General features: G+C 33.0%; 1 protein-coding gene across 1 annotated transcript in view; it reads left to right on the plus strand.

The window, feature by feature from the left end:
• LUZP2 (leucine zipper protein 2) overlaps positions 1-23,288 on the plus strand; it is a 411,673-nt gene that overhangs the window by 382,751 nt on the left and 5,634 nt on the right. The window contains exon 10 of the mRNA XM_049781145.1: positions 14,706-14,795. Coding sequence (XP_049637102.1) covers positions 14,706-14,795 — 90 coding nt within the window. The remainder of the gene's footprint in view (positions 1-14,705; positions 14,796-23,288) is intronic.

The following is a 23,288-nucleotide window of genomic DNA, read 5'->3' on the forward strand; positions in this document are numbered from 1 at the left end:
TCTGCTGGATCTCAGATACCAGCAGCCCTATCTGCCTCTCTTCTGTGCTGTGCTTCATTTTCGGCCTGATTTTATCCTGTGTGTGGCTCACATGTGGATGGCCTGCCTACCCGTGAGCCTTCCGTGGAGGTGAGTCTGCACGCCCAGAAAGGGAGAGGCCAGAGGAACACGGCCACTCTGCTTTAATTTGCGACCGTGCACATCATTTAGCCAATGAATACAACCACAACACGTAGAAAAACCCACAATACAAGTGTGATAATGGGGAAACAACGCAGGCCAGCGCCAGACATAGAGAATAAAGATGGCAACTCTGATGACTTGAACATGACCAACCGACTAGTCAGTCTCTCAGATAAGGAGTTTAGAGTTACAATATGAGAGATGTCCAAAGAACTCAAACAAAGTATAGAAGAGAACAATAATAAGAATCAAGAGAATATGAAGATAGAAATCAGAAAACTCCAAACTGAAATTTCAGGTCAAAAAACAGATCTAAAAAACTCAGTAGATGAATTGAAGAAAAACATGGTTGAGCTTTCCCACGGATTAACAGCAGCTGAGGATAGAATTAGTACACTGGAAGATGAGATGAATAATAATTCCATACAGCAGAAGAAACTGGAAAAAAGCCTCAAAGCAAATGATCAAACAATGGAAAAATTACTCAAAGAATGGGAACAGATGAAAATAGAAGTCTATGATAACCTCAACAGAAACAACTTAAGAATCATTGGAGTCCCAGAGACCCAGGAAGAAAATTTCCAGGAAGTATCAATGGTCAAGAACATCATTAAAGAGAAACTACCAGAGATAATGAATACATGCAATCAAATCCTGAATGCCCGAAGAGTACCAACTAAAAGAGACCCCAGAAGAAACACCCCAAGACACATCCTAGTCACAATGACAGATCCCACAGATAGAGACAGAATTCTGAAAGCAGCAAGATCAAAAAGAGAAATTACATTCAAAGGAACATCCTTGAGATTTACTGCAGACATGTCACCAAAAACACACAAGGCCAGAAGGCAGTGGTGGGACATAGTGACAAAACTCAATGAAATAAATGCATTGCCTAGAATACTGCACCCAGCAAAATTTACTTTCAGGTTTGATTGAAGAATACATGGTTTCACAGACAAAAAACAGCTCAGACACTTTACAGACTCAAAACCATTCTTAAAAGAAAAACTGAATAGCCTACTTCAAGACAAGACTGACCAACAGACACACCAAACATTGATATAAAGATGGCACTATCTCCCAGGACAATTCTTTCTCTCAATGTCAATGGACTAAATGCACCAGTTAAGAGACACAGAGTGGCTAAATGGATCAAAAATTCAATCCAACCTTCTGCTGCCTACAAGAAACGCACCTGAATAGTCAGAAAATACATAGACGCAAAATAAAAGGCTGGAGGAAAATCATCCAAGCAAACAACACCCAAAAAAAAGATGGGGTGGCCATACTAATATCAGATGATGCAAACTTTATAATTAGGAATGTTGTAAGGGACAAAGATGGACATTTTGTATTAATCAAGGGATATGTAGAGCAGGAAGAAATCACTCTCCTAAACATGTATGCAACAAATGAGGGGCCAGCAAAATATTTAATGAAATTGTTGACAAATCTGAAAAATAACATCAATAACAACACAATAATTGTGGGAGACTTCAACACGGCATTGTCAACACTTGACAGTCAACCAGACTGAAACTCAACAAGAATATACTAGATCTGAACAGAAAAATGGAAGAAAGAGACCTAGTAGATATATACAGGACAATCCACCCCCAGAAGCCTGTATATACATTTTTCTCTAATGTACATGGGACATTCTCCAGGATAGACTACATGTTAGCACATAAAACATACCTCCATAATATTAAGAGGATAGAAATTTTGCAGGCTACTTTTGCTGACTACAAAGCCCTGAAATTCTATGTGAACTACAAAGGGACACAGAAGAAAAACATTATACCTGGAAGTTAAATAGCCTACTACAGAATAACCAGAGGGTCCGAGATGAAATCAAAACCTTTCTGAAAACAAATGACAATGGAGACACAAACTATCAGAACCTATGGGACACAGCATATGCAGTACTGATAGGAAAATTTATAGCTTTACAAGCACACATCAGGAAAGAAGGGGCATACCTGAATAGCTTAATGACGCAGCTCATAGAATTAGAAAGTGCTCAAAAAAAGGACCCAAAAATAGGGAGACAGAGAAAATAACAAAGCTGAGAGCAGAAATCAATGAAATAGAAACCTGAAAAAACAATCCAAAAGAGCAATGAAAGCAGAAGTTGGTTCTTTGAAAAAATGAACAATATTGATAGACCACTGGCAAAACTAACAAAGAAAGAGAGGTAAACTTGATAACTCGTATTAGGAATGATAAAGGAGAGATCACTACTGATATGGTAGAAATTCAAAGGGTAACTAGAAACTACTTTGAGAAAATCTAAGCCACTAACAATGAAAATCTGGAAGAAATGGATAAATTTGTGGACTCTTATAACTTCCACGGTTGAATGAAGAGGATGTAGCATATCTAAACACACCCATCACGATTAAGGAAATTAAGACAGTAATCAAATGTCTGCCCAAAAACAAAAGTACGGGCCCAGATGGATTTACTAATTAATTCTTTCAAACCTTTCAAGAGGAACTACTACCAATCCTGGCAAGACTCTTCCATGAATTGAAAAAACAGGAACACTTCCAAATAGCTTTTAAAAGCTAACATCACCTTGATACATAAACCAAACAGAGATGCTACGAAAAAAGAAAATTACAGACCAATATAGCTGATGAATGCAGATGCAAAGATCCTCAACAAAATCTGGCAAATAGGATTCAATGCCTCATTAAGAAGATCATTCATTACGATCAAGTAGGTTTCATCCCAGGAATGCAAGGCTAGTTTAACATCCGTAAACCTATCAACATAATACACAACATCAGCAACAAGACAAATAGAAATCACATGATCACATCAATAGACACAGAGAAAGCATTTGATAAAGTCCAACACCCATTCTTGATCAAAACTCTCAGCAAGATGGGAATGGAAGGAACCTTTCTCAATATAGTTAAGGCCATCTACCACAAGCCAGAGGAAAATATTGTCCTTAATGGAGAAAAACTGAAAGCCTTTCCTCTAAATTCTGGCACAAAACAAGGCTCCTATTTAGCATAGCACTGGAAGTACTTGCTATAGCGATTAGGCAAGAAAAAGATATCAAGGGAATCCAGATAGAAAAGGAAGAAGTCATGCTGTCGCTGTTTGCACATGACATGATACTCTAATTAGAAAACCCTAAAGACGCTATGAAAAAGCTTCTAGAAACAATAGACTCATATAGCAAGGTGGCAGGCTACAAAATTAACACACAAAAATCAATGGCCTTTCTATACACCAATAGTAATAAGGAAAAAAATAGACATTAAAAAAACAACCCGGGCCCGGAGAGATAGCACAGTGGCGTTTGCCTTGCAAGCAGCCAATCCAGGACAAAAGGTGGTTGGTTCGAATCCCGGTGTCCCATATGGTCCCCCGTGCCTGCCAGGAGCTATTTCTGAGCAGACAGCCGGTGTAACCCCTGAGCACTGCCGGGTGTGGCCCAAAAACCAAAAAAAAAGAAAAAAGAAAAAAGAAAGAAAGAAAAGAAAACAACCCCATTTACAATAGTGCCACACATACTCAAATATCTTAAATCAACTTGACTAAAAATGTGAAGGACCTATACAAAGAAAACTATAAAACTCTGCTCCACGAAATAAGAGAGGACACGCTAAATGGAAACACATTCCCTGCTCATGGATTGGCAGGATTAACATCATTAAAATGGCAATACTACACAAAGCATTGTACAGATTTAATGTGATCCCTCTAAAGATACCCATGACATTCTTCAAAGAAGTGGATCAGGCACTTTGAAATTTATTTGGAACAATAAACACCCTAGAATAGCTAAAGCGATCATTGGGAAAAAGAATATGGGAGGAATTACTTTCCCCAACTTTAAACGGTACTACAAAGCAATAGTTATCAAAATAGCATGGTATTGGAATAAAGACAGACTCTCAGATCAATGGAATAGGCTTGAATACTCAAAAAATATTCCCCACACATACAGTTACCTAATTTTGATAAAGGAACAAGAAATACTAAATGGAGCAAAGAAAGCCTCTTCAACCAGTGGTGTTGGCATAACTGGCTATCCAGTTGCAAAAAATTGAACTTAGACCCCAGCTAACATCATGTACGGAGTTTAAAACCAAATGATTGAAAGACCTCGATATCAGATCCGATACCATAAGATATATAGAACAACACGAAGGTAAAACACTCCAGGATATTGAGACTACAGGCATATTCAAGGAGGAAACTGCACTCTCCAAGCAAGTGAAAGCAGAGATTAACAGATGGGAATATATTAAACTGAGAAACTTCTGCACCTCAAAAGAAATAGTTCCCAGGATACAAGAGCCCCCCACTGAGTGGAAGAAACTATTCACCCAATACCCATCAGATAAGGGGCTAATCTCCAAAATATACAAGGCACTGACAGAACTTTACAAGAAAAAAACATCTAATCCCATCAAAAAATGGGGAGAAGAAATGAACAGACACTTTGACAAAGAAGAAATACATATGGCCAAAAGACACATGAAAAAATGCTCCACATCACTAATCATCAGGGAGATACAAATCAAACAACTGTGATGTACCACCTCACACGGCAAAGAATGGCACACATCACAAAGAATGAGAATAAACAGTGTTGGCGGGGATGTGGAGAGAAAGGAACTCTTATCCATTGCTGGTGGAAATGCCGTCTAGTTCAATCTTTATGGAAAGCAATATGGAGATTCCTCCAAAAACTGGAAATCGAGCTCCCATACAATCCAGCTATACCACTCCTAGGAATATATCCTAGGAACACAAAAATACAATACAAAAATCTCTTCCTTACACCTATATTCATTGCAGCACTATTTACCATAGCAAGACTCTGGAAACAGCCGAGATACCCTTCAACAGATGAATGGCTAAAGAAATTGTGGTACGTATACACAGTGGAATATTATACAGCTGTCAGGAGAGATGAAGTCATGAAATTTTTCTACACATGGATGTACATGGAATCTATTATGCTGAGTGAAATAAGTCAGAGAGAGAGAAAGATGCAGAATGGTCTCACTCATCTATGGGTTTTAAAAAAAATGAGACATTCCTGCAAAAATAACTTTCAGACACAAAAGAGAAAAGAGCTGGAAGTTACAGCTCACCTCATGAAGCTCACCGCAAACAGGGATGAGTTTAGTTAGAGAAATAACTACGTTTTGAACTATCCTAATAATGAGAATGTACAAGGGAAATAGAAAGTATGTCTAGAGTACAGGCGGGGTTGGGTGGGGAGGAGGGAGATTTGGGACATTGGTGATGGGAATGTTGCACTGATGATGGGTGGTGTTTTTTACATGACTGAAACCCAAATACAATTATGTATGTAATAAATTTGGTTAAATAAAATTAAAAAATATAGAATAGATAACAGACAAATTCCTACATAGTGCTAACTAAACCTATAGGGATACATTTCATAAGGGAATGAATTTATGAGAAAAAAAGAAAGCTAAGTTACAATCTCTGAAATTTGTCTTCCTCCAAAAGAGTGGGAAAAAAAAGACTGAACACAGGACTTCCACTGCAGGGCATTCAGGTAATTTAGAAATTAAGAGCCTTCTACCCAATCCCTTTCTGCTGCAAGTCATTTCTTTCTTTTTCTCTTGTTTTTAATTGAAGAAAAAGTTGCAAAGACTAGGCAATGTGAAAATACAGTGGGAAGGCAATCAACCATAAACAGAATTCTCAAAAGAAGTCCCCTTGCTGACCCCTTAATTTTGAATTTTCAGCCAAATGAACATTAAGAAAAATAAACAAAACACATGCACAATTATTTTTTAATTGTGTAGTACAAATTTGTAATTGTGTAATACAAAGTAATCCAAGTCATTTCTTTTTTTTTTTTTTTTTTTTTTTTGGTTTTTGGGCCACACCCGGGGACGCTCAGGGGTTACTCCTGGCTATGCGCTCAGAAGTCGCTCCTGGCTTGGGGGACCATATGGGACGCCGGGGGATCGAACCGCGGTCCGTCCTAGGCTAGCGCAGGCAAGGCAGGCACCTTACCTCCAGCGCCACCGCCCGGCCCCCAAGTCATTTCTTAAACTCAACAAGACCAGGGTGTGTAATGAAAATGTGCCCTGTATTTTACCCCTCACAAGAATATTTCAAAAGACTTAATGGGGAAGACTATTTTTCCTTTATATGTTTAATACTTCTATAATACTACCTCTTAGTCTATTTATTCCCAAATTTAAGGTAGTCTCTTATGCCACTTTTTAAATTAATTTTTAATTCACTTTTATTTATTTCTTCTATATAATATATATATATATGTGTGTGTGTGTGTGTGTGTGTGTGTGTATTTTTTTTTCTCTTCTTTAACTTCACCTGTTTTGGTTCTACTTGGTACAAAAACCTACAAGAAAAAGTCTTGCCTGGTATAGATCAAAACTAGAGCACAGAGATGGTGTGGCCTGAGATTATCACCCCAAAATGCACAAGCAATATAATATGGCACCATTCCCTTTTGCAAAGGCATACTAAAAGAGGGAAATTTTTATGTATAAAAAGAAGATGTTATCCACTAGCGATAATAACCTGTACATTTTATAATACAGAGAGCATTCCACCCTGAACATGTGTCATGCATACCCAGCTTAGACTCCATGTAATCAGACAGTGACCATCCAATCCCGAGCCCTAGATCCCAGACATAGAACAGACAAAGTTTCCAGCAATAGCACCAGGAACAAACTCCCCCTGGGAAATTCCTAATACTGCTCTCACACCATCTTGTGCCAGTTTTGATATGACATCCTGACAACAAGAAAATGGCAATAACTTGAGCTAAAAGCAGGTTGAAGTATCTCATCACCTAATAGTAAGATGAAATCAGAAGACAGTCATCCTTTTGATCTCTGCAAAAACCAAGATCACTATCTACAGAAGACTGGCTTTGACAACCATGACTGGACAGAACTTATTTTGGGACCAAAGAGAAAGATCCTAGCATAGGCTACAGCCTATGATCTGTACAATACCAAGATCTCTAATTCCAGAGGTCTGACTGTGACAATTGCAACTGAGCAAAACTTCTGGAACCATACTGAAAGACTCTATCCCAGGCTTTACCCTAGGACTTAGCAAAAACTAAGACCACTAACTACAGAAGACTGATTACAACAACAGTTATGGAACTTCCAGAATTGTAGAGAAAGACTCTATCCTATCTTCATTCTATGACCTGTGCAAATACCAATATCTCTAGTTACAAAGGACTCATTTTATCATCCACAACTCGCAGAAAGTTTCCTGGCACCATAAAAAAAGACCTGGAGGTATGAAAAAGAGCATGTATGGAGCCTGTAGTTATCCCCATAAAAGGATGCTTCAAGGGCGGAGAACCCCTGTATCTCTCATGCAATGGGAATTCCCTCTTTAATCTCCCAATATTTACTTTGCCTCTGCAAAAAAAAAGAGCACAATTTATTTATTTTTTTTCCTTTTTATTTCATGCTCGTTGTTATTGTTCGGTTGTCTTTATTGCTGTGGTCCTTTTTTGTAGTTGACAATTTGGGGTTTTTGTTTGATTTTTGTTATTTTTTTAGTTGGTTTTTTTTTGTTTTGTTTTTTTTTGTTTGTTTCTGCTTTTGTATTTTTTTGTCTTTTCATTATGCTTTTCTTCATTTTTCCATTTCTTTTAAATTGTTATTTATAACCTTTAGATGGACTTCTTCCAGTTGTTTGTTTTTTTCCCTTTATTTTCTTTCTTTTTTCTTTTTTCTTTTTTTATTCTTTATTTTTTTTTAAATAGAGCCACATAACTTGAATCATCTTGTGGGAAAATAATGGATGGTACCAAGACCAAACAGTCGTATGAAAATTGAGTAGAAATAAAAAAAAATTGATCAGACTTAAACACCAAATCCAAAGTTAATGACAATAGAATCAATACACAATCTACACCAATCTAAACAAAGAGGACCAGTTATACTAGCAGCTCTGGGAACAATGGAGAGGGATGTGGGATGCATGCTGGGAATGGGAGTAGAGGGAGGACAACACTGGTGGTGGGAATGCCCTTGATTCAGTATCACTATGTAGCTTAAATATAACTGTGAAAAATTTGTAATTTACTTTGATCACAATAAAAAATATTTTTAAAAAACAAAATCACTAGCATACAAAAAGAAATAAAGAGCCTTCTGCCAATTCTTCAGATTATCAACTCTCTAGATAAACTTATTGATTTCTTGGATGTCTTCATAACAGATGTCTATGAAATTATGTTTTCTTTCTTTTTATCATTTTGATGCCATCTTCCTTTCTCATACCTCTTTCAACTAAATAGCTTTAATACAATGCCTTCCACAAAAATGGGGGCTGAATGTTTGCTGAATAAAATAATTTTTCACTATTATATAGAGCTTAAAATTTTGTCACATTTTTGAAGTTGACATTTCTAAAGCTTTGTAAACCAATGTAAAAGGTAGAAATGTGAATATAGTTTCTGTGAAGAGTGATGAACACAGATGAGGAAGGACTAAGAGTCCAGCAATCAGCATAAAACGCAAAAGCATAAGAGGAGGAGCTTGGAGCTATCAGGTTCAGTGAACCAGTGAGTTTATTAAACACATTCAACAAATCAATAAAGCGACCACCGAAGTGTTTTATGAAGAAAAGACTGCTGCCTCACTCCCTGCCTACTTTTTTGCTTCCTTTCATGGCTATGCATATCTTCTACCTCATGAACCCCACCACAACACTTAGTATAAACTACATTACAAACATGGCAATGGAGAAACAATAATATTCGTACAGAATAAAGATGGCAGCTTTGATGACCCTAAGAGTCCCAACCACCTAGTTAGCCTCTCAGATAAGGAGTTTAGAGTAGAAATATGGAAGATGCTCATAGAACTCAGAGAAAGCATAGATTGAGTTGAACATACCCCAAAGATATAAATCCGAAAACTCCAAACTTAAATAAGAGAACTGAAAAAATCAGTAGATGAAATGAAAACCTTAATGAAAAGCCACTCTAGCAAAGAATAAGCAGAAGAGGACAGAATGAGCTGAAGATGAGATGCATAACAACTCCATAGAGGAGAAGAGATTGGAAAAAAACTTAAAGCAAATGATCAGACAATGGAAAACATACTCAAAGAATGTGAACAGAGGAAAATATAAGTCTTTGATATACTCAACAGAAACAACATAAGAATTATTGGAGCCACAGAAACCCAGGAAGAATCAACAGTCAAGGACATCATTACAGAGAAACACTCAGAGCTAAAATAAAGACTGCATGCAACCAAATCCTGCATGCCCGAAAAATACCAACTAAAAAGGCCTGAAGAAAAGCAGCCCAAGACACATCCTATTCACAATGATGAAGCCCACAGATACGGAAAGAATACTGAAAGCAGCAAGATCAAAAAAGAAAATTATATTCAAAGGAGCATCCTTAAGATTTACAGCAGACCTGTCACAAGAAACCTCAAGTCCAGAAAACAGTGGTGGGATATAATGACAAAACTCAACAAAATGAATGCTTCACCTAGAATACTGCACCCAGCCAGATTCACTTTTAGGTTAGAAGGAAGTATATATAGCTTCATGGATAAACAGCAGCTCAGAAACTTTACAGACACAAAACCAGCCTTAAAAGATAAATTTAAAGATCTACTGTAAAACAAGAAAGGCCTAAAGAAACAAAACTTTCACACAAAGATGGCTTTAAATCCCATGACAATTATCTCTCAAAGTCAGTGGATGAAATGCACCAGTTAAGAGACACAGAGTGGCAAAATGGATCAAATAGCTGAATCTAATATTCTCCTGCCTACAAGAAATATATTTGAATTGTCAGAACACAGACTCAAAGTCAAAGTTGCAAGCACACATCAGGAAGGAAGAAAGGGCCCACATAAATAGTTTAATAGCAAAGCTTATAAAATTAGAAAATGATCAACAAAATAAATCCAAAAGTTAGTAGGTAGAAGGAAATAACAAAGTGCAGAGCAGAACTTAATGAAGTGGAACCCCCCCCAAAAAAAGTCCAAAAGATCAACGAAATCAAAAGTTGTTTTTTTGAAAAATTAAACAAGATTGATAAATCACTACTAAAACTCACAAAAGGAGAGAGAAACTTAATAATAAATGTATAACATTTGCATTAAAATGGTGTTCAAAATATTCATTTTATTTATTATATTATTTTGATACATTACTAATAGCTTAACCTAAAGGGGTATCATTATTATTAGTGAAATTTTAATGTATCAAAATGTACTGGGAATATTGCCATAAATGTATAACATTTGTTTTAAAATGATGTTCAATTATTCATTTTATTTATTAGGTATGTTATTTTTTGATGTTACTAATAGCTTAACCTAAAGGGGCATCATCATTATTAGTAAAATTTTTAAATATTTTTTGTTCTCTATGATGAACCTTTGTTCAGTTCTCCTGTCACAATTTCAGTTTTAATATATTTACATGATTCACTTTATCATTTAAGTCTATGTGATTATATGAAACCTCAAGTATTAACAGATGATAATAATCACACTTTATTTGTAAAGAAACCATATCACATGATATTAAGGAGAGAATTGAAAAAGGACAAAGCACCAGGCTTAGAAATTGCTGAAACAAAACTAGATTTATTAGCCATAAAAGCTTTATTGTAGAAAAACTAGAGCAACCTATTTTCTAAGAATAAATTAACCTAGTATTTGTGACTGCTTCTTAATATAATTAATATAGAATTAAATATTAGAGGTTCCAGTTATCTGAATTAGATCACAAGATAATAGACACTATAAACTGATACATAAAATTTAAAATACACAGTCATAAATCAGAGGGAAAATGTAACATAAAAATCCAGAGCCATTTAAAAATGGATGAACATTTAATGAAAAGCAAATAGTTCTTTAATTTCAAAATAATGTTTTAATGATTTATTTAATTTGAAAATATTTTTGTGTCACTGAATTTATTGACTGATACATTAAGAACTGATTGTAATTGACACATTTAAAAATGATCCTATATAATCATATGCCTCTTATAAATTCAACCTTCTCCCTATTGTTCATTCTTCTCTTCTTTTGATACTAAGAAAAATTGTATAAGAGTAAAAGATATGTGAAAAATATGGACTAGTTTTAAACGATGTAATGAAGTATAAAGCACTTTTCACAAACACCAGCCTATTTAGAAGTCTGATGTCAAACTAATAAATGTCTATGATCCCTGTGAGTTATATTAGTTATCATACTGTCTGAATTCAAGAAGGTTCTGTGCCTCTAAATATTGTATATGCTATAAATATCATCATTTCTAAAATATCTAACTAAAAACACCAAAATTTCTATTAAATGTTAAGATCTTAATAATAGTTTTCATTAGACATATTTATATAAAGTATGTCTATTATATATATATATATATTTGAATCAAAATAACATGGAAATCTTACTGTGATTAAAATTTAACACGTGTATAAAGAATGCAAGATATTGTTATGAAATAATATTATGCCTAGTATTGAAAATGAGTTTTCTATTTTATTTATTCATTTTTGGTAGGGAGGGGGAAGTTATTCAAACCTGAAAAACTCAGGGTTTAGTTTGGTTCCATGTTCAGGGATTACTTTTGGCTATGTTGAGAGATCATAGATAGTATCCAGAATCAAACTGTGGTCAGGTGTATGCAAATAAGCACCCTCCCCTCTATGCTTTCTCTTACTTCTTCATTTTTTAAATACTCTTATTCATATAATTAAATTCCCACTGTTTGGTACAATTTTTTTTCTGGATTTCGATTATTCAATAGAATTGAAATGCAGAAAATGTTTTCTTCTCCATTAATGTGATTTACTCCTTCCTGTATTATTTGGCTTTGTGATCCTTCATTTGATGCTAATAGATACTATCCTCCAATTTAAAATGATTTTTTGTTCTACATGTTACTTTTAACCTATTTTTTCTATCTATCTGTAATGTGAAGATTATAGGAAGGCAGGAGGTCAATGTGTTCAGAAGCTTTTAGCTAAATTAAATGTCTCTTTTGATTCTTGGTAATGTATTTTTAGAACAGCTATATAATAGTGCACAATGAGATGTTCCACAAAGGTTTAAACTGTTTCTTTAAAATAAATACAACACACTTTTATTATTATAAATATCATTTTCTTCAGGGTTTTCCTATTTATTTAGTTCTAATATTTTTGTTTTAATCTTTGCTTTCTAATAAGGCCTAATGACAATCTCTTTTAAATTTCTAAAATTAAGATTTTTGTTTGACTTTCTCATCATGAATTTGGTCATTTTGTTATTTTACCTAATTATTTTTTTACCAAAATTATTATATATTTGCCAAATGCTGCTGACAGAAACCCCAGGCTTGCCAAACATGCTTTGAAGTATTTAATGGATTCCCAACTGATTATTAGATCAAATCTAAGCTTTCCAGCTTTTTTTTTGTTTCCTTTAATTATTTTATAGGATTTTTTCCTCATGATTATTCAACTGCTAAAATATAGAGCATATCAAAAATTTACACTTCTTTTTCCACATTCAAACTTGTATAATACTTTTTTTATCTTATATTGCCTTTAGCTTTCTTAACACATTCTTTCAAAAACAGTAAAATTATATTTTGCTTTAAACATAGCTATCTCAGTGAATTCCCAGCACCACATTTCGTATCCAGAGTCCTCTTGAGTATGGCTGGTTATTCACCCTACTCCCCCACCAAAATAAAAAAAATAGTAAAATTCACCCTGAATGGATTTTAATACTTTGCTATCACATCTTATTCTTTGTCATTTTATATCTCCCACTTAGAATTCCTGTTTTATTCCCTGTGAAATACTAAAATCAAAGTTTCATATTGAGGCTAAGATTAAAATTTTAGAATGAGAAGTCACTGTATTTTATATTTGTATGGAATACAAAGTACTCTCAGAAATCTTCCCTGAAAACATTTTTGAACCATCTCTATGGATTTAAAAGCCAACTATGATATGTCCTTTTATGGGGCATAAGAAAGGAAAGCTTCCTGAAAAAAAATCTCTTTTACCTATTTATGTAGTTTCTTTGAATACGTGAATTTTGATAACACTATTTTATTTATGGGTTTATTTTAAGATTAGATTTTTCAGTGAAGAATTAGAGTGGATAAAACTCTATAAAATTATAATTAAATACTAAAACGACCTTTTATTGATAAAATAAAGGGTGCATTACCTTTGTTATATGATGATTTGTTTGAAAATTACAAGAGTAGAAAAGACAGCCTGATATTTTGTTTTATTATTTTTTAAAATTGTTATTTAAAGCATTGTTATTTACAAAGTTATAGTGAATTTTTACATAAAGTATTTTAGCACAAGTCCCACCATCCCAAGTTACCTCTCACCACACACACATACAGCCTCCAAATATATGTTTGGGACTCATGATTTTAGTGTTTTGACTCCAATGCTTGAACATTTAGTTCTTTCCTTCATTAATAAAACTAGTGTACCTGAATCCCCAATCCTCCAATCATTTGTTATTTTACATTTGTCTTTCTCCAATTACAGTCTTTTTCTTTCCTTCTCTGAACTATATTCTGGAGCCAAGAGTGTTCTAGGAAATCTGTATTTAAACCTTTTAATTCCCTCATATTCTAAATACTACATATAAGTGATATTACCCTGTTTTTATTTTTCTCCTTCTGGCTTATTTTATTTAATATGATACTCTCTAGTTCCATCCATGTTCCAATAAATTGATTGATTGCAACATTCATTAAATTATGTACTATTTCATCATATTTATGTACCATGCCTTCTTGATTAACTCATCTGTTGTTGGATATGAAGGTTGATGCCAACTCTTAGATATTGTACTGAGTGAGTGTTGTATAAATAGTGATCTTCATTTTTTTGAAAGAATGATTTTCTGTACTAAACATACATACCTAAAAATAGAATTTATTTTTTTTCCCTAAGGGGTGAGGTATAATCAATCAAATAGTGTTTAGGAAGCCTGGAAGTCAAATATCAGTAATGGCAAAACATTTTAACATGAGGGACCTGAAAAAAATACAATGTGGTTCAGGTCCTGTATATCAAGGGCGGTTCAGTGTTAACCCAAAGATGCTAAGACGACATCAGGGGTACATTGAGTAATATTTAGAGGGTTCATGTGGTGGCAAAGATTGAGTGAAGAACCTGCACTCTCACTTGCTCTGTATCCTTTTTGAAAATTGGAATTCATTCCAAAATTAGAAACCAAAGCTAAACTAAAATTTGGTTTAGCAATTCAAAAATATGGTTAGTAATAAAATAATTCCACTGAATATAAATAAAATTGATTTAAAGCACCTAACTTAATTTGAAAGTAATCATTTAAGTTATAATTTTTAATCCATTTTGATTTGATGTTTCTTTGAATTTGATGTTGGCATTAGATTATATTTTATAAAAATATATGTGAATAAAACTTGTATATCTGTGTTTCTTGCTTATTTTTTTTTTCTATTTTACCTTCTAGTCTCAGCATGTTTTGGCTGAAAAGAGGGACGACTTGCAAGAAAAGACATCCAGTGGAGAAAATCTAAATGTTACTGCCTGTGATCCTAATGTAAGATAACTTAATGGATAATACAAAATATTTATTTTTACATCATTAAACATGAAAATAACAGATACACATTTTTCACTTTCTTAACCCATACCACAAAAGGTTTATTTTTGAATGTAGTAGCTACTCTCAAATATTTTTCTGAATGTGAATATTCACATATATAAGGGTTCTGGTAGAAATATATCCAATTTTCAAAATTATAATGAACCTGAAATATAGAGATTCTGATAGAAGTATAGCTAACTTTCAATATTTTCAAGAGTTCAAGATGAAATACCAAGGAAGAACTCATTGCTATGACCACTTAGGTTTCGTAACATTAAAAAACAAACAAAAAAATAAAACTCAAGTCATTATATTCTCATAAACATGTAAATAAATAGAGTAATGTAGATAGATAGCATTGAAAGATGGTAGATTTTTTAATATTTTTATGAATGTAGAAAATATGAAACTTGTGGCTATATTTTGTTTATATGTATTAATTTTAATGACATTTTAATACTGTAACTTAATACAGTTGATGATTTGTGACATAAAATAAATCTCGTGTTGTGAAATCACTCCACATGTCATATTTTCAACAGGCAGATGAGTCTGAAGCAGGTACGGTAACTACAATGAATTAATAAACAAAGCCATTCAGAACATGGCCATGGAGTCAGTTGCTTCTTTACTCATGCTCTCTTTGGTCTCATGCCAGACTGATTCCTTTCTATTTTTATCAAGTACGGGAAGGTTGAATGAGAAATAAAAGTGCCTATCCATGTGAACTTTTACATATCAAAGAGATAGGTTTAAAGCAAAGAGAAAATTAGGGAAACACCTTTTTTCTAGGTTAATAGCTGGGTGTCATCTTAAAATATATATTTGATGGCTGGAGTGATAATACCTGAGTAAGGCATTTGCCTTACTTACATGGGGCTGATCCAAGATGAAATTGGTTCAATACCCAGTATCCCAAATGGTCCCTTGAGCCTTCCAGGAGCAATTTCTGAGAGCAGAGCCAGGAATAACTCCTGAGTGCCACAGGGTGTGGCCCAAAAACATAGATGATATATAGGTAGATGATAGATTGATGGATAGATAGATAGATATTATATATGTTGAAGTCATTCAAGATTAGACAGAAATCAGTTATGAAAAGAAAATAAGGCATGATAAAAATACAAATTAACCAGGCCAATTTTATTCTTTTTTTTTTTTTTTTTTTTTTTTTGGCCACACCTGGCGGTGCTCAGGGATTACTCCTGGCTGTCTTGCTCAGAAATAGCTCCTGGCAGGCATGGGGGACCATATGGGACACCGGGATTCGAACCAACCACCTTTGGTCCTGGATCAGCTGCTTGCAAGACAAACGCCACTGTGCTATCTCTCCGGACCCAATTTTATTCTTTTTATTATAAAGTATATTTAGACATAAAAATATTTCAAAAATTTAGTATTCACATATTCTGTATTTGTTCATGATAATAATCCATATAATTGAAAAATGTCTAATTATTTGTAGAAAAAAGTAACTCTTCATTTTGTTTCCAGAAAAGGTAAAATGAACATAGTTTGAAGGCAATAAACAAGAAGTTACATTTACAGACCAAATATGCAGCATACATTAGTTTGATAAGCCAAATTTAATAAAAAAGAATTAAGAAAAAGGGGATACATATCAGATTTTAAATTTTAGACTTAGTCTTGGATATCTTCAAAGTAGTGTTACCCGAGGAGATATTCTCATAATATATCAATATCCTAGACTACAATAGAAAATCCAACTCAACAATTTATTCTTATGTCTAAATATTAAATTGCATTATCACTAATTTACATTTCTACAAATTAATTTAATATGTAGATATGGTTCACTAATAGTGCATTTCCATGTAAATTTTTACAAAAATAAATCCTGGAGAAAGTTAAACAAGAAAATATGCTGGAACCCTCCAAGAAATAACAAAGTAATAAAACAAAAATAAGCTGTCCTCTCCCTTTTTTGGTAGTGGGTGCACACTTGGAAGTGTTCAGGGGTGATTCTGGCAGTGTTTGAGGGACTATGTGTGGTGTTCACGATCGGACCAGTGTCTAAACATGGAAGATGTGTCCTTTAAACCTCACACTATATGTCTAACTAATCTATCTTTTATATTTTCTTTGTTTTTATTTTCATGAGAAAATAAAGGACTAATCAAAAAATCAAAGGCATTGATTTATTTGATAAAATATATTAATATTGTTCAGAAATGGGATACTTAAAAAATGAGAAATCACAAATATTCAAATAAGTAAAGCTGTGAGAATAATGAAAAAATCCAAATAAGCTATGCTCTAATTTTCTAGTTCACTTATTAGAGAAATATTATTTTATAACAAATAGACATGGTATTATTTGATTACTCTAACTTTGTAGTAATTTCTAAAAATGAAGTTATAATTCCTTTTCTTTGTTCCTTTACAAGATATATTTTAGCAATTTAAGTATCTTTCATTTCTGAGGTAATATTAGGATTAAAGTGGTAATTATAATAAAATAGTCTTACAGAATACTGAAATAAATGGCATTAAAATTATACATCAATTTAGGCAAATTGACATGTTAATAATATTGGTCCATGTAAGACCAAATCTTGGTTTGTATCATCTTTAAAAATATTATTATTTTAAAGTTGTCTGTATATTTTTCTTATTTTAATTTCTCTATATTTCCATTTTATGTTATTATGATTATTATATTAAGTTTAATTTCTAGAGTTTTTATTGTTAGCATGTATATGATTTTTGAATATTTATCTTGTATCAGGTTAAAGAGTTTTAAGTGACTATGAGCTGAACAAACTGACCTGCAGGTACATGAAGTTTAATAATGTTGTCCACTAATCTATCAAAATGCAACAGAAATAAAAGAAATAAATGATATAAAACTCTGCATAGTTATATAATGCAATCTTAGATCATATTAACCCCTTTATCAAAGAAAAATATTTACCCTACTCCTTTTTTATTACTAAATTCTATTAAACATAATTTTCAGACACAAAAGAGAAAAGAGCTGGAAGTTCCAGCTCACCTCAGGAAGCTCACCACAAATAGTGATGAGTTTAGTTAGAGAAATAACTACATTTTGAACTGTCCTAATAATGAGAATGTATGAGGGAAATGGAGAGCCTGTTAGAGTACAGGCGGGGTTCGGGTGGGGAGGAGGGAAACTTGGGACATTGGTGATGGGAATGTTGCACTGGTGATGGGGGGTGTTCTTTACATGACTGAAACCCAAACACAATCATGTATGTAATCAAGGTGTTTAAATAAAAAAAAATGATCATTAAAAAAAATGAGAGAAAAAAAAAGAAAAAAAAAGATATAGCAATAATTTCAAACACTTCACAAGTCATGAATTTACCCAGATATAACAAAGACAATATTTTTAATGCTTTTCTTTGTTTTAATAATATTTTATTTAAACATCTTGATTACAAACATGACTGTGGTTGGGTTTCAGTCATGAAAGAAGGCCCCTCATCACCAGTGCAACGTTCCTATCACCAATGCCCCAAATCTCCCTCCTCCCCACTCCACCATTGCCTTTAATCTAGACAGGCTTTCTATTTCCCTCGTACATTCTCACTGTTCAGATACTTTATTCTATTCTTAAATTATTTGATAAACAACCAGATTTAACACCTACTCCATCATTGGTACAGAGCAAGCTGTTGGAGACTTATACAACTTTTAGGCAAAGATAATCTTACTTAAAGCCTCAGTAAATATTTTTTTCCTTTTTTGGGGGTCACACCCGGTGACGCTTAGGGTTACTCCCAGCTATGCACTCAGAAATCCCTTTTGGCTTGGGGGACAATATGGAGCACCAGGGGATCAAAATGCAGTCTGTCCTAGGTTAGCTAGCGTGTGCAAGGCAAATGCCATACCGCTTGCACCACTTCTCTGGCCCCTATTTTTCCAATTATTTTAATTACATTGTCTAAAAAAAGAAACATGACAATTTCACCCATAACATTATAAAATTTAATATAAGGTACAGTCCCACCCACCATTGTTTTGCCTCTAGGAAAAAAAAATCTCATAGAAACAACGATCAGAAGGAAATAGTTAAGATTAGAAAAATGATAATAAATAATCTAAAGTTTAATTTTACTATGGAAGACTTGTATTAAATAGCTGCATAAAGAAAAACAGTGATTCTGGAAGGCAGTAAAGAAACAAAACCTTAGAGGTTAGGAGCCTCTAAAAGTTGCTTGCATCTCTTTTAACTCTAGGTTCTAGGAAACTCACAAAAAACAGCTGATACCATATATTATCTCACTACATTTCTTTAAGACATAAAATGAGTAAAAGAATAAGTATTAAGCATATATTTTTTTTCTAATATACCACTTTGATTATACAAGTGATTTTATTATTAAGACTTTTACTATTTTGTAATCCATAATATTTAGATTAATATTTTTCAAATGTGTGATTTCCTATGTCTGAATTAGTAAATTAATTAACATGTAGGACTTTTTATGATAAGTTTGTATGCCTAAAATGTATTTCAGTATTTTGTGACAAAGGTAATGTATATATATATATATATATATATATATATATATATATATATATATATATTATTCAATAAGCAAACTTAGGTGTTAGTATTAATAAATCCACTTAAGTATCTTTCTGTCAATATTTCTGTAGAATATTTGAAAATTCAGTTTTGATAGCTTGTGTTTATCATAATTGTATCTGATATAATAATACTATCTAACCATTACACAATCATTATAATTATTTTAAAACAGTTGATTTAAATTTTTATTTTCGGGCCCGGAGAGATAGCACAGAGGCGTTTGCCTTGCAAGTAGCCGATCCAGGACTCAAAGGTGGTTGGTTCGAATCCCGGTGTCCCATATGGTCCCCCATGCCTGCCAGGAGCTATTTCTGAGCAGACAGCCAGGAGTAACCCCTGAGCACCGCCGGGTGTGGCCCCCAAAAAACCCAAAAAATAAAAAAAAAAAAACCAACAAAAAAAACATTTTTATTTTCAGAGAATACAGTAAAATTTTAATTTTCTGATTTCTATATTATTTCTGTTCAAGGTTCCAAGTTAGAAATTAGAGATAAACTTATATTTAGCATTTGTTTGCAGTGTTTGAATGTACCTCCTGACCTTTGTAAGAAAGGTATGGTCACTTGAGAAAATGACTGTTGCATGCTTTTTGTTTTAGGTGTCTGAGAAAACTAAAACAGAATTGCCAAAGGCTTAACCATATAATGCAATACCAGTTTGAAATATGATTAAATTACTCTGAATGCAGTTTAAATAATATTGGCATCATGTTGAGAAAGCACAGGATATATCTGTTTTATTCCTTTTCCCTGCAGTTTGCAAATGTTTTTCATATTGCTTAATATCATATCAAGATTAAAAACATTGAACATTTTATTTTAATTTTCACTTTGGGATTAAGGCACTTCTCAGTTTAATGTGTTATTTTTTAATGTTTCCAACTTACTAAATTATTATATATTTATTTTTTCTCAATGTACTGAGGAATAAAAAGTGAAGATGTTTTATGTTTAGCCCAGGCAGTACTGGCTTAGTTTTTTGTTGCATACTTTTAAGTTTTATCAAGGGGAGAGAAAACATGCATAAAATATACTTTAAATCTTGAATTGAAAGTAGAAAATTACTCTATCATTTATGAGTTACAATAGTTTTAGCAAATACTTAAGAAGTATTTATTTTTGGGGGGGATCACATCCAGAAATGCTCAAAGGATACTGCTCTGCATTCTAGTTTGGCAATCAGGAATTACTGCTGTGGTCCTCAGGGGTTCATAGAGTGGGGATAGAAACTGGGTTGGCTCATACAATGAAAAAACCTTATTCAATGTACTATCTGCCCCCCCTAATACTGACTTTTCTACTAAATTCCACTTTGGTTACATTATTTTAATAACTTTATTGAGTTGTTGGGAAAAGTTTATATAGTAAAAAAGCCATGTCATGCTATAATTGGATTGAGAAACAGCATTTTGTTATTGTTCTGTCTATTGTTATTCTAAAGAAGCCATGTCATGCTATAATTGGATTGAGAAACAGCATTTTGTTATTGTTCTGTCTATTGTTATTCTGGTCTACATTTGATCATCTGAAGTGACTGGTTTCAATCAGTCTTCATCATATTACTGTGGTATTTTTTTTAAAAATAAATATAATTATCTCTGAATAATATTGGTCTTGTAGATATTTAATTGTAAAATGGATATAAACTCCATGTTTATTCTCTTATATCCATTAGTTTAAAACATACAAAAACTCAATTAATTTTTAACAGGTACTTTATATAAAATATAGAACCAATATTTATCTTAATTATTTTGTAAATTAAAATGAATAAATAAATATTACCATTATATGTTTAAAGGATTTGGAAATGAATGATAAATCCAAGGCCAAATCTGATCCAAAATTTTTTATCTCCTGTGTTACCTGCAAGACATATGAATTTTTTTTTCTTTTTTGTATCTCATTGTCCTTTGTTTAAGCTCCTATGTTTTTCTATATCTGAGATTATCTTTCACTTTGATTATTTGTAAAATGTGTTTATTTTGCAGTGAAGGCATACTCTCAGACAAATGGAATATAACTGAAAGAATAGAGACATATGGTCTTAGGCATAGTGTTAACCTTCAAAAAAGGATCTAGGACTGGGAAGTGTGAATCATGGAAAACTTAATGATGTTGGAATTATTATATATCTACATGTGTAAAGAAAAAATAGACTCAGATTACATCTCATATCTTTTATAAAGTTCATGTTGATTTGTGACAAGGTTTACTTCTGGCTATGTGCTCATGGTTTAATTATGAAGGACCTCAAAGGAACAGATGGGATCCTAGTGATTGAATTCAAGTTGATTGCTTATTGAATTAATGCTGTATTCACTGTACTATTTATATGGCCCAAATGTCAATTCGAAATTGATGAGAGGCATTGATTTCAAATCTGAATTCATAAGTTATACTGAATAAAAAATAGGTTGAATGATTTGTAGCATTATATCTGGAAATATCAAGCACTCTATGCCTTTTTTCTTTTAAGTAAACATAAGCAAAGATAAGTAGAACTGCATCAAATAAATAATTTTGTATACCACAAAAGAAATAGTTCACATACTGGTAGAAAATATTTTCTAAGCATTCATCTAAAAATAATTAATAATCAGTATACAAAAGCACTTTTAAAAAATAACAAAAATCTTGATCCAATCAAAAATAAAAATATATGAACAAAATTTCTTCAAAGAAAAAAGTAGTATGTTTAAGTTATCACCAGGGAAATACAAATAAACTCAACACTGTGACATCATCTAACACTAATGAGAATAGCACAAATACAAAAAAGAGAAATGTGTAACACTAATGAGAGTAGCACAAGTACGAAAGAGAGATATGTGTCTGCCATGAAGCAGACTAGATTGGGGGCTTGGGGGCAATTAATGTGGGAAATGTACTTTAGTGAAGGAATGGGTCTTAGAATATTGTATGAGTAAAACTCAATCATGAAAAGCTTTGTATCTGTGTATCCCACAGTGATTCAATTAAAAATACATTTTTAAATAGAGCAACTATTGTAGATATGAACATTGGGGAAAGAAAACCACATTAACTTCCAGTGAGACTGTCAACAAGTTCAATCTTTTTGGAAAAAAAATATGAGTACATCTCAAAAGAACTGGGGGTTGAGCAGACAGGTGGCTGTGCAAATAATGCATATATATATATAACCACTATTTATTATATATATGGTACAGTTTGTATATTATACAATATCAGTGCTCTACTATTTGGCTACAAGACAAGACAAGACAAGATCATGTAATTTTCCAATATATAGGTGGATCTGATGAATATCAAATCAAGTGAGGTTAGAAGGAAATAAAGGTTCAAATATAAAAAGTAAGATAATTACAAATGGCCACAGTCAACAGAATTTAACAGCTGGTTTTATGGAACTGAGCTTAGCAAACATCAGACATGGGAAGAAGGGGGTCTGTTTTGTGTTGAGAGGAACCAAGAGATGATGTGTGATTAGAAAGAACCACATGGTAGAAGGAAGCATAAATCTGTTTGAGAGTGTGGTATTGAAATGTTGTATCCTTGAAACTGATCATTATCATAACAGGTATATATATATATATATATATATATATATATATATAATACACACATATATTGAGTTGGGTGTTTGCAATGCATTGGCCAAACACTTTTCCTTTTTTTAATATAATTTTTATTTGAATCGTAGTGGGTTACATATCGTTCACAATAATATTTTAGGTACATATTAACATTAAATCATTAAATCAGGAGAATTCTCATCACTGAATTGTCCTCCCTCCACCTCCATTCCCGTCCTGCCTCCCATGTCCTCCACCCTCACCCCCGGGGCTGCTAGAATGAGTGGTCCTCGCTGTGCCTAGCTTACTA

Source organism: Suncus etruscus, chromosome 9 (genome assembly GCF_024139225.1).
Source record: "Suncus etruscus isolate mSunEtr1 chromosome 9, mSunEtr1.pri.cur, whole genome shotgun sequence".
Classification (NCBI taxonomy): domain Eukaryota; kingdom Metazoa; phylum Chordata; class Mammalia; order Eulipotyphla; family Soricidae; genus Suncus; species Suncus etruscus.